General features: G+C 42.6%; 1 protein-coding gene across 14 annotated transcripts in view; it reads left to right on the top strand.

The window, feature by feature from the left end:
- FLT1 (fms related receptor tyrosine kinase 1) overlaps window positions 1-13911 on the top strand; it is a 135057-nt gene that overhangs the window by 113719 nt on the left and 7427 nt on the right. For all 14 annotated transcript variants that reach the window (XM_081004046.1, XM_081004054.1, XM_081004045.1 and 11 more), the window contains 8 exons: window positions 1612-1716; window positions 2311-2424; window positions 2858-2946; window positions 4256-4415; window positions 4760-4857; window positions 7250-7372; window positions 9099-9210; window positions 12109-12208. In XM_081004046.1, the coding sequence (XP_080860172.1) occupies window positions 1612-1716; window positions 2311-2424; window positions 2858-2946; window positions 4256-4415; window positions 4760-4857; window positions 7250-7372; window positions 9099-9210; window positions 12109-12208 (901 nt within the window). The remainder of the gene's footprint in view (window positions 1-1611; window positions 1717-2310; window positions 2425-2857; window positions 2947-4255; window positions 4416-4759; window positions 4858-7249; window positions 7373-9098; window positions 9211-12108; window positions 12209-13911) is intronic.

Genomic DNA, 13911 nt, shown 5'->3' with positions numbered 1-13911 from the left:
ACACGTCTTCACCTGATATGTGGTAAAACCCGAGCAACCCTGTCCAATCAGGGGAAAGAAGGGAAGTTAATGAAGCAGGGAGATAGCAGAACAGAAAAGTGAAAGGACCAGCTGGGATCTGACTGGTGCAACCCTTAGGTAGGGAGAAATAGTCTAATGTCCAAACTATGTATGATGTTGCCATCTAGTTTGCCCTTATGTAGCTGACGTCTTTTTAAAAATAAGTAGCTGGGGGGGGGGGGATTAGATTCATGGAATGGAGGGACGTAGCTTTAATCCTTTGCTCTTGCCGAGATCCCAGCTGGAACTTGTCCCCCATCCCAAGACTTGCAAATATCAATGGGAATAGTAGATTATGGGAGGCATGCTTAAAAGGCAGCAAACATTCCATTATTTGGCTTAGCACTGTACTTTTACAACCATTTAATTTCTTGCCCTATCCAGCAAAATATCTTAGGCCATCTCTGACCAAGAGATGGACGACATAACAGAGTGCCAGACAAGTACTGAAGGCCATTCCAATCGTTGCAGAAGAAATGAATGAATGAAACAACAGCTGGCACTGGTGGTTACTGTTGTGCCTTGTGGCATTTTTCAGCAGCAGCAGCAGAGTGCTTCATGCCAGTACAGTGGTACCTCGGGTTACATACGCTTCAGGTTACATACACTTCAGGTTACAGACTCCACTAACCCAGAAATAGTACCTCGGGTTAAAAACTTTGCTTCGGGATGAGAACAGAAATTGCGCTCTGGCGGTGCAGCGGCAGCAGGAGGCCCCATTAGCTAAAGTGGTGCTTCAGGTTAAGAACAGTTTCAGGTTAAGAACAGTTTCGGGTTAAGAACGGACCTCCGGAACGAATTAAGTACTTAACCCGAGGTACCACTGTACTTTGCAGCAGTTTTGCAACATTTTGATTGTTAATACAGTTGCTGCCTTGAGGCAGCATAGCCATTGCTACAATATCATTCTTAGGGCTTGACAGTGGGCTAAGTTTGAAGCATAAGCTTAAATGTGATAAATATTTGTTGTCTTGTATCCCAACTGTGGCAGGTTACTCCCCTGGATTTTACAGACCAGTTCTAACAAGTTAATATATCTTAGCTGACGTGGCTCAGTTTCTGTTACTCCTAAGAATGCAAACACGCCATACATTTAAAGCACTTTCTCCATGCCAAAGAATCCTGGGAATTGTGGGTAACATCTCACAGAGCTACACTTCCCAGAATCCTAAACAAACAACAACAGTTCCCAGGATTCTTTGGGAGGGGAGAATGTACTTTAAATATATGATGTGTACACAGCCCAAAACACAATAATTACTATTGAAAGGCTCTGGATCAGAAGCAGCCAGGTGTGATAATCTCCCCCCCCCCCCTTTTGCAGCTGTGCTCACACTTCCATCATTTGTTTGACTACTTAGGGTTTCATTTATATTGTGAATTGCTTTGAGCATAGGTCTGTGAAAGTGGTATAATTTGTGGCATATAAATTCAGGAGCTCTCCATGCATTCTCACACAGTCAGAACTTTAAACATAATGAAAAGTTTAATACTATGAGTTTATCTGATGGTGTCTCTCTAAGCAGCATCTGTGATTTTTTTTTGATGCAGGAAAGACCCTTGGGCGAGGTGCTTATGGGAAAGTAGTACAAGCAGCCGCTTTTGGAATTAAAAAATCACCCACGTACAAAGTAGTTGCTGTAAAAATGCTGAAAGGTACGTATGGTGTAGAACAATTCCGCTTTCACTTTGTAGTGTCCAGACTGTGTGGACACCCATTTTCAGCTGTCCTGGATCTGCAGTAAAGCTGAAATCCTGTTGCCATTTGAGCCAGGGACCATAGCCCAATCATAGAGAGTCATCTTTGCAGGCGGAATCTCACAGGTTCAGTTCCTAGATCCTCCAGCCAGAGTGGAGCAAGGCTGCTGCCTGAAAGCCAAGAAAGATGCTGCCAGTTGGTCTTGACTGGCCTTCCTCAAACTGGTGCCCTCCACATTTTGGAATACAGCCCCCGTCAGCTCCAGCTAGCACAATCAGCGGTCAGGGGAAACGGGTTGTTGCCCAGAACATCTGCAGGATACCAGCTTGCGGAAGGTTCATGTAGGCAGCCCACAGCCCAAACGGTGCAGTTACAGGCTTCTGGACTTATTGTGCTGTTCCTGCCTAGGGTTCAGGTTTGCTGAAAGCATCCTCACAACCAACAGAATGCAGCTGGTGATCAACAACAAGTAGTGACAGGAGCCGGGGCAAGAAGTCTCCAGGTAAGAAGTGCCCTAAGTAATAAGTAAACCATTTTGCTTGGCCTTGCAGAAGGAGCCACCGCCAGCGAGTATAAAGCTCTGATGACTGAGCTGAAGATCTTGACACATATTGGTCATCATCTGAATGTTGTGAATCTGCTGGGCGCTTGCACAAAAAATGGAGGTATGGACAACTATGACAAAAACATGGTGTTCTGGTTTGCTATTTTATTTATTTTTATTTAAAATATAGCTTTACTTTTTTTTGTATTTATCACAGGCTGGAAAGATGGTTCTTAATGCTAAGTTCTGCTGGGCTTTGTTCTTGTTTTAACTTCAAGAGTTAAACCATGACTTGATACAACTGTGTGAAAATACACTTTTGAGATGCAGGCCTGAATTAAATCACATACAGATCAAACTTTCCTAGAAATCAGTGTGAAACAAAGATGAGAGTAGGGACTTCAGGGGAAATATTATGGATTTCTTTCAAATGCATTCTGATTTAAGTAATGATGCTGTATTGCTGAAACAGGCACTTGAACAATGACACAAAAGGCACAGAGGTTATAAATTGTCATTTCCCCCCACCAAAACGTTTATCATCTTGTTCACAGGGCCACTAATGGTTATAGTTGAATATTGCAAATACGGAAATTTATCAAGCTACCTTAAGAGCAAAAGGAATTTCTTTTCTTCCAACAAGGTAATGTCCCAAATGCCGTATTTTATTACTTCAGTTCACCGTCCACTGAAATAATCACATTAATTTTATTTTGCTGCACAGTACAAATAGAAACAGGTGTGCAAATGCCCTTTGACCAGTGCAAATATGAGTTGCTTTAATGTACAGATATAGAAAAATAACCAGGTTGTTGCGGCAATGCAGTAACTCAAAAATTTTACAAGGTTGTACCTTCCCCAGTGCAAGACTTCATTGCAGGGTTCAGCAGCGATGTATTTTGGATATGTAAGGAAGGATATGTAATCTCTGGGTCAGCCTAAGTGCAATTCTATGCAACATGACCCTGGGACTTCCCTTTCTTGCACAGGCGCAGTGTTGAAGCCATAGGACAAGACCATTAACTCAAAAATGTGGAGCAGGAATACAACTCCAGATGCACACCAGCCCTTTGCCCCTGGGCCAGATCTGGCCGCCAAAGCAATTCTATCCATCTGCTCCTGGCTCCACTAAATTTAAATCAAAGTGAAAAATGTGAGATAGATAGATAGATAGATAGATAGATAGATAGACAGATAGACAGACAGATAGGACTCTCCTTTCCCCAAGCTCCACCTCCCACCCCCCTACTTCACACTCCCCTTGAGTGTTTCTGCCTGGCTGGAATGTGTCCCTGAACTCTGATAGTGCCTTTGGTTTGCCTGGATGAGGGACAGCGAGGTGTGTGCAGAAAATAGCCTATTGCAAAGTTTCTAGCAGGAGAAACTGGCTAGTGGTTCCACTCCCTTGCTTTAATCATTTTCTAAGGGACAGTGTTTTTCAGTGGTGGTGTCCCAGGACCTCACCAGCACATTTAAAAAGTAATTGAATGAAAAGACCTCAAAATCCATGGGGTACAATCTAGCTGAAGTTAAGCACTTTTATATTACAGTGGTACCTCGGGATGCGAACGGGATCTGTTCCGGAGCCCTGTTCGCATCCAGAAGCAGACGTAACTAGGGACAGCATGTCTGCGCACACGCGCGTTGCTTTTCGCCACTTCTGCGCATGTGCGTGATGTCATTTTGAGCGTCTGCGTGAGTGGCGAAACCTGGAAGTAACGCGCTCCGTTACTTCCGGGTTGCCACGGAGCGCAACTCCAATGCGCTCAACATGAAGCATATTCAACCCGAGGTATGACTGTACATTTCTTTAACAGGAGGGATAAAAGCACATGCTTAACTTTCCTGCTGAAATCAGTTGGGCTCAAAAGTGCTTAACGTTGGCTGGAATATCTTCTGTTCCATCTTGTGCCAATTTTTCCCCTCTCCCACCCCCCTCTTTTTGTCTAAAGGATGCCTCCCTTCAAGGAGAGCTGGTGACAGAGGAGAAGGATGTGGAGACCATTGGTGGTAAGAAGAAAAGGCTGGAGAGCGTCCCAAGTCGAGAGAGCTTAGCAAGCTCTGGATTTCAGGAAGATAAAAGTTTAAGTGATGTGGAAGAGGAAGAGGAGGGTATGTATTAATTCCTTCCTCTTTCTATGCAGCCTGTGGATATTTTTACCGCATGATCTGCATCTTTGACATTTTCTTTCCCCGTTTATCACCCTCATAAACATCCTTGGGAGATACTCGCATCCAAGAAAAGATGGTTTAAAATAAGCTTATTTACAACGTTACTCAATCGGACAGGAAGATGTGTGACTGTTTCTATGGTCTCTTCCTTAACCTTGGGGAAGTGCTCAGCACCTCCCAATAATTGTTTTTTGTTCTCACTAGTAAACTACGTTTCAGGCACTCCATTGTACTGTGGGCAGCACAAAGTCATGTTAACCTCGTATGCGCTGAATTGATTTCAGATTCTGATGAATTTTACAAGTGGCCCCTCACCATGGAAGATCTAATTTCTTACAGTTTTCAGGTGGCCAGAGGCATGGAGTTCTTATCATCTCAAAAGGTTAGTTTACCCCCTGTGCATTTCCCCTGCGGAAGATTAATAATAATGGGGTAATGTTTTGCATGCATTATGCTTCCAACAGCCTACTGTATAATAGGCTGGGAATGTTATCCCCATATTGACCTCTAGTCTTTTTTCCTGGCAGAGGAGCTGTGCCCTTAATAGCTGCATGACAGACAGAAATTCAACAAGTGCAGCTTTTCTGTCACCTTTGTAAAATGCATCTTTTAAATTGTTGCCTGTTTGTTAAGGCAGAGTCCTTATTGGGGGGGGGGAGCCAGTGACCCTAAAGGAATATATACATTAGAAGCATATGTCCACCACTTATATTTTTTAAAAAAAATTAAGTGTTTTACACAATTTTACACAATTGTTAGCCACCTAGCATACGGCATACCCTAGCCACCTGGCCTAAATGAATACATGGATTCCAAACCCCTTTCACAGCACTACCAAAGGTAGTTCTTATACCAGTTTAAGTTTGTGATGTAACAACGCCTCTAAGCATCATGTTTCTGTTTTGTTAAATACAAAATGTTTGTGTTACTCCCTGAAACTTTATTGAGAAAGAGGGGTTTTCCCTGCACCCTGGGAAACTCGCTGCACAAAGGAAGCATAGGGCAAGGCTACTGAAGTAACCAGTGGCTCCTCATCTTCCTTGCAACTAACTGCATCAGGGAAATTGCATCATGGTGAAGACAAACTGGTTTCTGTGATTCAATGGCAATTTTGTTCCCCAGAACTCCTAAAGGAAGGAAGGAAGGACAGTTTTCTTTTTGAGGCTCTCTCTATAAATAAATGCATGTTTATTCATGTCGTCATAGCATACACAGCAGACTAGAAACAAAAGGCTTGTTCTTCCATTGCAGTTATTCCTCTGCCTGGGGTTAGATCCAGGTGATCAGGAACCACATAAATAGCCACTAATAAACACGCAGGGATATGGTCATCTGCAGCCTCTGAAAACATGCTTAAGTATGCCTTGTCACCACTAGCATGGCCACTTACCACATCACCAAATAAAGAGAGGGAGAGAAAAGAGGATATGCCTTCGTGAGAAATGCGCAAATGCCAGTTTATCAGTATAGATGGAAACTGTTGTTGGCATCCGCCTGCCTCGGGAGACAATGGTGGAGTGTGCCTTTGAGAGTGAAGTCAAACTATTGGAAGGTTGCAGTGCCTGCTGTGGTTGTAGAGGCCAATATGGGAGAGACATGTTTTGTTGCAGCTGGGGCAGATGAAGGCGTCCAGTTGCAAATAATTACTATAATTTAAATAGAAGTGTAGTTCCTCTTGCCAGACAGGTGTGCATGCCCCTTCTTAGTTTGCTGTCCAGGCACTGGCTGCTTACAGTTCTTCATCTTTAAATGGGATGTGAACTGGGTAGCCCTTCAGCTAGACAACTGTTTTCTGTAAAGGAGGGCTCACGGCCACCTTTCCATCGATTTCCATCGATGTCACTGCTAGGAGTAATGGTGTAGTCAGAGGCTACAGATGACCACCTTTCCACATGGTTAGGGTCACTGCGTGGGACATTTTTCAGTGACTGTTGCATGTCATCATCAGCATTTTATTTGTATGCCGCCTTTCCATAGTAAAAACCGTGCTCAAGGCGGCTTACAACAAAAATATTTGCATAATCACAAACATAATAAAAGTAGTCATAACTAACTAAAACACATCAAAAAGTACACAACCAAACTGAACCATTTTGACATAAATCATAAAAAGTTCTAAAAATAAAGATACAAACAATTCATGTCATTAACAGCAACCCCACCACCACCAACAAAACCCCCTAAACAATACCCCAACCCAGTAGTCATAGTACTTCATCTCTAGAAACATGATTTAATGTTCACAGCATCTTCAAATCTCAGCTCTCCTTTTGAAAATAAATGTGTTTCTACAAATACAAGTTTCTGGTTTGGGGAAAATTAAAGATTTGGTCCAGATTTCTGTTCAGTTCAGTTTGGCTCTCTGAAAACAGGCCTGGTTAAGGTGGACTTCACTACAAATTCTCATACGGTAGGAAAAAATAGCTGCTTATCTAAATATATACAACGTCCTAATTGATTTTGGATTTTATTATGTATTTCCAAATGCATTACCTACAAAGCCTAAATCAGTTTGACTTATCCCTTGGTAGAACTCAACAGATTAAAGGTACACATGTTTAGATTCTGAAGTGTTTCTTTGGAAAGCACCTTTGCATTTCATTATGGTAGTTCTATGTAAACTTTAGGCAACTTCCAGAAGAAAATGTAAACTGAGCTATTAAAAACATGAACATGTATATTAATGCTTTTTAAAAGGACATGGAAAAGATTCAGCTTTGTGTTTTGGAATCCTATCGGGATCAGCAATGAGATTGTTTAATGTTTTCTTGTAGTGCATCCATCGTGACTTAGCAGCCAGAAATGTCCTTTTGTCTGAAAACAATGTTGTGAAGATCTGTGATTTTGGCCTTGCAAGAGATATTTATAAGAATCCTGATTATGTGAGAAAAGGCGATGTAAGTCAGCATGCTTCTTATGTGCCCCATTGTTTATCATTTTGAACAGCTCACGGAGAAGTTTTCTAAATGTTTACATTCTCTGCACTCTAAAAGGCCCCTGAAAGTGATTGTACATTTTTTATGTGAAGATGAGCGGTCCAGATGAGTTGCATGCACTGTGACAGTTTGCATCCTCCACAACAATGCTCGGAAATGTCCGCCAGCTCTGTTTTTTGAATAGTTTACATGTTGATATTTGTTTCTTGGCTAACCTTGCTAGGCCAGCCAGTAAAAAGGCTTAAATTTTATTTGCAAAAGAAGTTTGCGTTTCTTCACTGGGGGTGCAGTGGGGCTTAATTTGAGCTATGGCTCATCATAATTTACCCCCCAGAATCTTTTGGTTTAGCTCAAGAATTTGTTGGCACTGTTAGGACTCAGGCCTGGAATGTGTGAAATAACTTTTCTTCCCAAATAGCATGGGAAACATCCTTATTAGAAAAACTAACCAATAAACTGAAACTGACACGGGGACAAATAGAAGAAGATGCCTTCACCCCGGTTTGGTTCCCCTTTATCACATACACAGCCCAACAAGACAACAACAAGAATGCCCCGACAGCATACGAATCAATTTGGCTAACCTGATTCAAAAATACACACTCATACCCTGCTCACACACAAAAACAATTCTCACTGCAGCCAACCAAAGACAACCAACCACACCCTAAGCCCCCCCCCCCAACCTCTCTCACCACCAAGGAAATACAACAAGTGAATAGTAAGAGGACCCATACAAGTAACGTTGGCACAACCCCTCACACACACCAAGTAGAATAATAGAGGCATAGCCATCCCACCCCACTCCTCTCTTCCCTCCTCTTCTTTTTCCTAATTGTTTAACCAGGCATGGCCATATTTGGCCCTCCAGCTGTTTTGGGACTACAACTCCCATCATCCCTAGCTAACAGGACCAGTGGTCAGAGATGATGGGAACTGTAGTCCCAAAACAGCTGGAGGGCCACGTTTGGCCATGCCTGATTTAAACCAAGAATTTATACATTGGTCATAAATGTATTCATAAACCAAGAATTTATACATTGGTCACTAATAATGAAACATATGTTGTAGATATTTTTCAACATTTATTATGCTATTTTTGTGGTATACAAATGACACAAGAAAACTTGGTATATTTATTTGCATAACATTATTCTTGTTTATAAAACCCAATTAAAAAAAAAAACTTTCTTCCCCTTTGAAAAAAGATCTTAATGTTCTGGAAGAATATATGAGCATCATTAAGGAACTTTAGGCACATGCAAAGCACATTTCTTTAATACCGGGGAAATCACAGCATACCTACTTATCTGCATCCAGGGCTGTCTGTATTTAGCTTTTGTAGAAGTGCAGGAAAAAAGAACATAATTGGTACTAGGCACCCCATCGAGCTTCCTGAGACTCTCAGCTTTTGAAAACCAAGTTTCTAGTCTTATATTTGTGATGGCTGGCTTGAAACTGGCTAGATCTCTAAAGGCAAAGTGGAGTACTGTATGTGCAAGACAAACTGCATCTCTGGATTTAATCTCATTTTTCTAGCACAACAACACTCTGGCCCTTCTGTGAGCAGAAGGCAACTTCCACGTGCAGCCTAAAACAATAATTCTAGCTCTGTAAAACACTTACCTAGCTATCTACAGCTAATTTCATTTTGCTTGAAAAGTAAGGCCCTTTGATTTTGTTACAGGCACGTCTCCCCCTCAAATGGATGGCACCAGAATCTATATTTGATAAAATCTATAGTACCAAAAGTGATGTTTGGTCATACGGAGTACTGTTGTGGGAAATATTTTCTCTAGGTAAGTTGTTCTTTAAAGAAAAAGTGAATTGATTCTATCCTAAGATCTCTGAAAACAAAATCAATTGGATACAGTACCCAATTCATCGTTAACAGTGCAATCCTGTACATGCTACTCAGAAGTAATCTTCAACAAGTTCAATGTGACTTACTCCTACCTAAGTGTGTTAAGGATTGCAGCTTAAATATATATCAGAAATGGGCTTGTTATGATCTGCTTACATTTTAGTAGAAGTTAAACCAATGTGTTTTGAATATACAGTGGTACCTCAGGTTAAGTACTTAATTGGTTCCAGAAGTCTGTTCTTAACCTGAAGCGCACTTTCCCATTGAAAATAATGGAAAAGTGGATTGATTCGTTCCAGACGATGAAAAACACCCCCTAAAACAGCAATTTAACATGAATTTTACTGTCTAACGAGACCATTGATCCATAAAATGAAGGCAATAATCAATGTACTGTACTATAAAATAAATAAGACAGTATTGTAGATGAAAAAATTAACATTTATTTTTTTCTTACATGCACTGATGATAGTCATTGTTTGGATGGGGGGCTTTTATCCATTTCTGCAGTCACACAATCAACCAGTAGCTGAACTGGGCTCCACGCAATCCCCAAAACAATGACAGAAGGCAGAGTCCCGCAGAAGTCCCCCAAGCGAAGGAGCAAAGCAGAGACAAAGGCACAGGGCAGACTCACATAAACAAATCCCAAAATCCTTTGCAGAATCCCAAAATCTTCCACTCCCCCCCTCCCACAGGGTAGGTGGGCTTACCTGGTGAGGTGCCACCCATCTTGCTACAGCTGGGGGTGGGGCAAGGGCTGGTAAAGGGCTTTTCGGCCCAGGCTCATCTTTGTTTTCTTAACAGCTTCACTGCTCTTGGTCTTCCTTAGGTAAGTGTTCCTTACCTAACTTTGGGGCTGGGATGCGACCTGCTGGGCATCCTGAGGATGCCGGGGCCTGGCTCTGGGCAGTTGTGAAGGCCTCGGAAAGCTCTTGTGGCTGGAAGCCGATCACGGAGCCTCCGTAGGCCCTGCGGATGTTGGGGCCTGGCTCTGGGCATTCGCGGAGGCCTCCGAGTGCTCCCGCTGCTGGAGCCCAGTTGCAGAGCCTCCACAGGCCCCGCGGATTTCCGGGCTTAGCTCCGGGCAGCAGCAAGGCCTCTGAGAACTTGGAACACTCACTTCCAGGTTAAAAACGTTCATAACCCGAAAAAAACATAACCCGAGGGCTCAGAACCAGAGGTACCACTGTAGAAAGCAAGAGCTCAAGACCTCAGAATATTTTCTTTACCTGAATGGCAGCAACTAGCAGGCAGTAAAGGGGCCCATCAAAAATTGTCCTACCTTCTCTCCCAGTCCCTACTTTTCTATACTATGCAATCTAAAATCACCTGCTACATCCTTAACCCCATTTTACAGAACCCAGAAAGGCAAAAACGCAGTGGCTAGGAGGCCTTGGAATGGCAATGATGCAGTAAGCCCTTGTTATCCGTGTGGCGTCTAAGAGGCAGCTTGTCTCCTCCCCTGCCACACTGCAGGCTGCTCTTTCAGCATGGAAAATTCTAAGGCTGGTTATGATGCAGTACTGGGGTATTGACTGGAAAAGGGGAGAAAAAAACCACTTTGTTCAATGCGTGGGTGGGCAGGAGGAGGTCCTTGTGCTTTTCAGGATCTAGTGACTTCACTGTTGTTCACATCAGAACCGTGGTACTGGATTAGTCTGTTAATCAGTATTTATTATGCTACACAAAATATGGCATTTATAAACAGCAAATAAACTATGAACCATGTGTCTCTACAATGACGGGAACAGAGTAGGACACATGAAAGGAGAGGTTTAAAAATTGTTGTCAGATAATCTGTCTATCTGTGTAATATTTCTTTAGATAGACCTTACCCGTTCCTGCACTTTTCTCTGCGGGCCATAATAGCAGTAAAGTCTGTGAGATCTTTCCCAGTCTGCATCTGTACTGGAATTGTTTTTTCAAAACGTTCTAAGATGTTCTTATTGTTTTATCACTTGTTGTTTGCCACCCAGGGCTCCTTTGGGAGAAAGGGTGAGATACAAATTTAATAATAAACAAACAAGCAACTTTCAGCAGCACAACCACAATCAGCCCTTGGATCTCACAGTGCCAGGCCATTGCCATTCACAGCTGCTTCCTCCTCCAAGGGGCTCACAGGCAAACAAACACTGAAATTATCATCTTCGGGTGAGCATGCCATCTAGGATGGAAATGCTGAGCAAGACAATAATAATAATAATAATAATAATAATAATAATAATAATAATCTTTTTTAAAAATGCAGGATACAAAATCTGTCCTGCAAAGGAAGCAGCAATTTCATTCATCAAAGAAGAATGGTAGAAGAGACAGACACAACAGCAGAGGAAATTGGTCCATACATGCAGTTCCTTAGACAAACAGTCTTTTGGTTGTTTAGTACTTGTTGCTGGGATTGTTCTTGCCTCATAATTAACTCTTACTACCCTGAGAAAGGATGAACACTTGAAAAGCTAAGCTAAAAGAAAAGAATATAGAAAATAGTATGCCCCATCAGAACTCATTGCCCATCACCCAAACAGAACAGAAGAGTGGTGGGAAGCAAACTAGATCTCAGGCTTACTTTAGAGCAGGAAGGTGGCTGGCCTGTGGCCTCTTGATGTTGATGGGCTACCAGGTCCCATGGTGACTGGGGCTGATGGGAGTTGGAGTCCAAAACTTCTGGAAGGCCGCACAGGTTAGCAACTCAGTTTAGAAAATGCTCAGTCTCTAACAGGATGCAAATGTTGTAAAGGTTCACATGTCAGAAGTGTTTGTGATTTCCTTTGCTATTCTCTCCGCTCCAATTTCAGACTTTTTTTTTTTTTAAAAAATTCTTCTCTTTTAGGTGCATCTCCTTATCCAGGTGTTCAGATAGATGAAGACTTTTTCAACAAGTTAAAAGAAGGCATAAGAATGAAAGCCCCAGATTTTGCAACCCCAGAGATGTACGAGTGCTTTGGACAGTATCATTTTTGGCATGCATTACTTTGGGACAAAGCAAACAGTGCGCACATGTAACAAAATGCCACCAACCTTCATTAGGATAAAAGTGCTTTGGGAATTTAGAACAGTAGAATTTGGGGAAGAGGTGCATAAACCTTCCCAGCCTGTTACTTCTATGCTTGATATCACCCTTTCCCCTGCTGCTTTTCGTGCCATAGGGTTTCAAATGTCTTCATACCCTCACACTCATTTGGGGTGGCTAATCTGTGGCCATCCAGATGTTGAATTCCACCTCCATCATCCCCAGCCAGCAAGACCAATGGTCAGGGATGATGGGAGTTGTAGTCCAACAATATCTAGAGAGCCACTGCTTAGCCACCCCTGCTGTAGGCAGATAGTTAACTTAGTTTTAAGGGGGAGAAACTGGAACAGAGAAATTATAGGTGGTGAAAAGGTTAAGCACAACATTCTCTACTCTTAAGTCACCCCTTCCTGAATCATTTTCCTCCGCTTTCCTTAAAAACATAATTTGGCTTTCGCTTTAGTTAGGCCTTCAGCCAGCTTTTTCCTTAAAGGAACTTATCCTTAAGATCTGCTCTCTGGGTTTTGGGATTTAAGGCAGGGGTGCCTAAGCTGTGGTCTTCCGTATGTTTTGGACTTCAGCTCCCCTAAGCTCCAGACAGGATGGAGGGCCACACACACATAATTTAGGATGTATACTAGTTCCTATGCACGTCTCACAATCAGAATGATTTTGTGTAATTCCAATGGAGACACCTTCACGGAGAACATAATATCAGAAAGGGACATCAAAATGATTTTGGGGTGGTGATCCTGTAAGTTGGGGTTGGGAAATTGTATTCAGCCAGAGGGCCAGGTCTGGAAATGGCCAGCCCCACACAGACTACTTTAACAGGTGAGGCCACACATCCTCCATTCACCTGATATCACATAACATCAGGGGATTGTGGCTTCAATCTGCAGTTGCATCCCCAATTCTTCCTTTGCAACTGGATTGAATTCAAGCCATGGCTGCAAAGGATGGTTTGTTCCTTTGCATCATCAGCTTGAATTCAAGCAGTGGCTTTAAAGGAAGAATTGGGAGTGCACTCAGAATGCACTTCCCCTTCTTCTTTTGCAGGCAAAATTCTGTGCTTTTTTTATTTCTCTGTTCAGAGCAAAAGAAAAAAGTGACAAATTCGAGAAGTGCTACATCTTGCCTTGCCCTGCAGCAGCTGCCTCTTGAACTTTCCCATGCTTGATGTCATATATGATGTCAGGCTAAGAAAGATGGGTGTGGTGCCCCAAAAATGACTTGCTGGGCTGATCTTGAAGCCCATGGACTAGAGGTTCCCAACCGCTGATGAAACCAGACTCCTGTATGCAGGATATTCCCAGAAAAATCCAAATGGATGGCAATGCAATATGATGACACCAAAAAAGCCTGTTAGGATCAGTGGTATTAGGAATCCCAGTGAATACAGGCTCCAGATTAATTTAAATCCAGGTGCATTTGCAGGAGCCCTTGGAAGAACCACAACTCTAATAATCCTCCTTGCCTGCTAGAGGATGGGGGGAAAAGACCTACCATTTTTTCCTACTGTTGCTGCTCCCTACTGGTAGGACAGGGGAATATGTGTGTGTGGTAGGAAAAATGGGCGCGACCTTTGGGTATGGGGAAGGCAGCAGGGACAGGTGAGGCAAA

This window comes from Podarcis pityusensis (assembly GCF_964106645.2).
Source record: "Podarcis pityusensis genome assembly, chromosome: 4".
NCBI classification, from domain to species: domain Eukaryota; kingdom Metazoa; phylum Chordata; class Lepidosauria; order Squamata; family Lacertidae; genus Podarcis; species Podarcis pityusensis.
The sequence above is the reverse complement of the archived record's forward strand: the minus strand, read 5'-3'. Positions and strand labels throughout refer to the sequence as shown.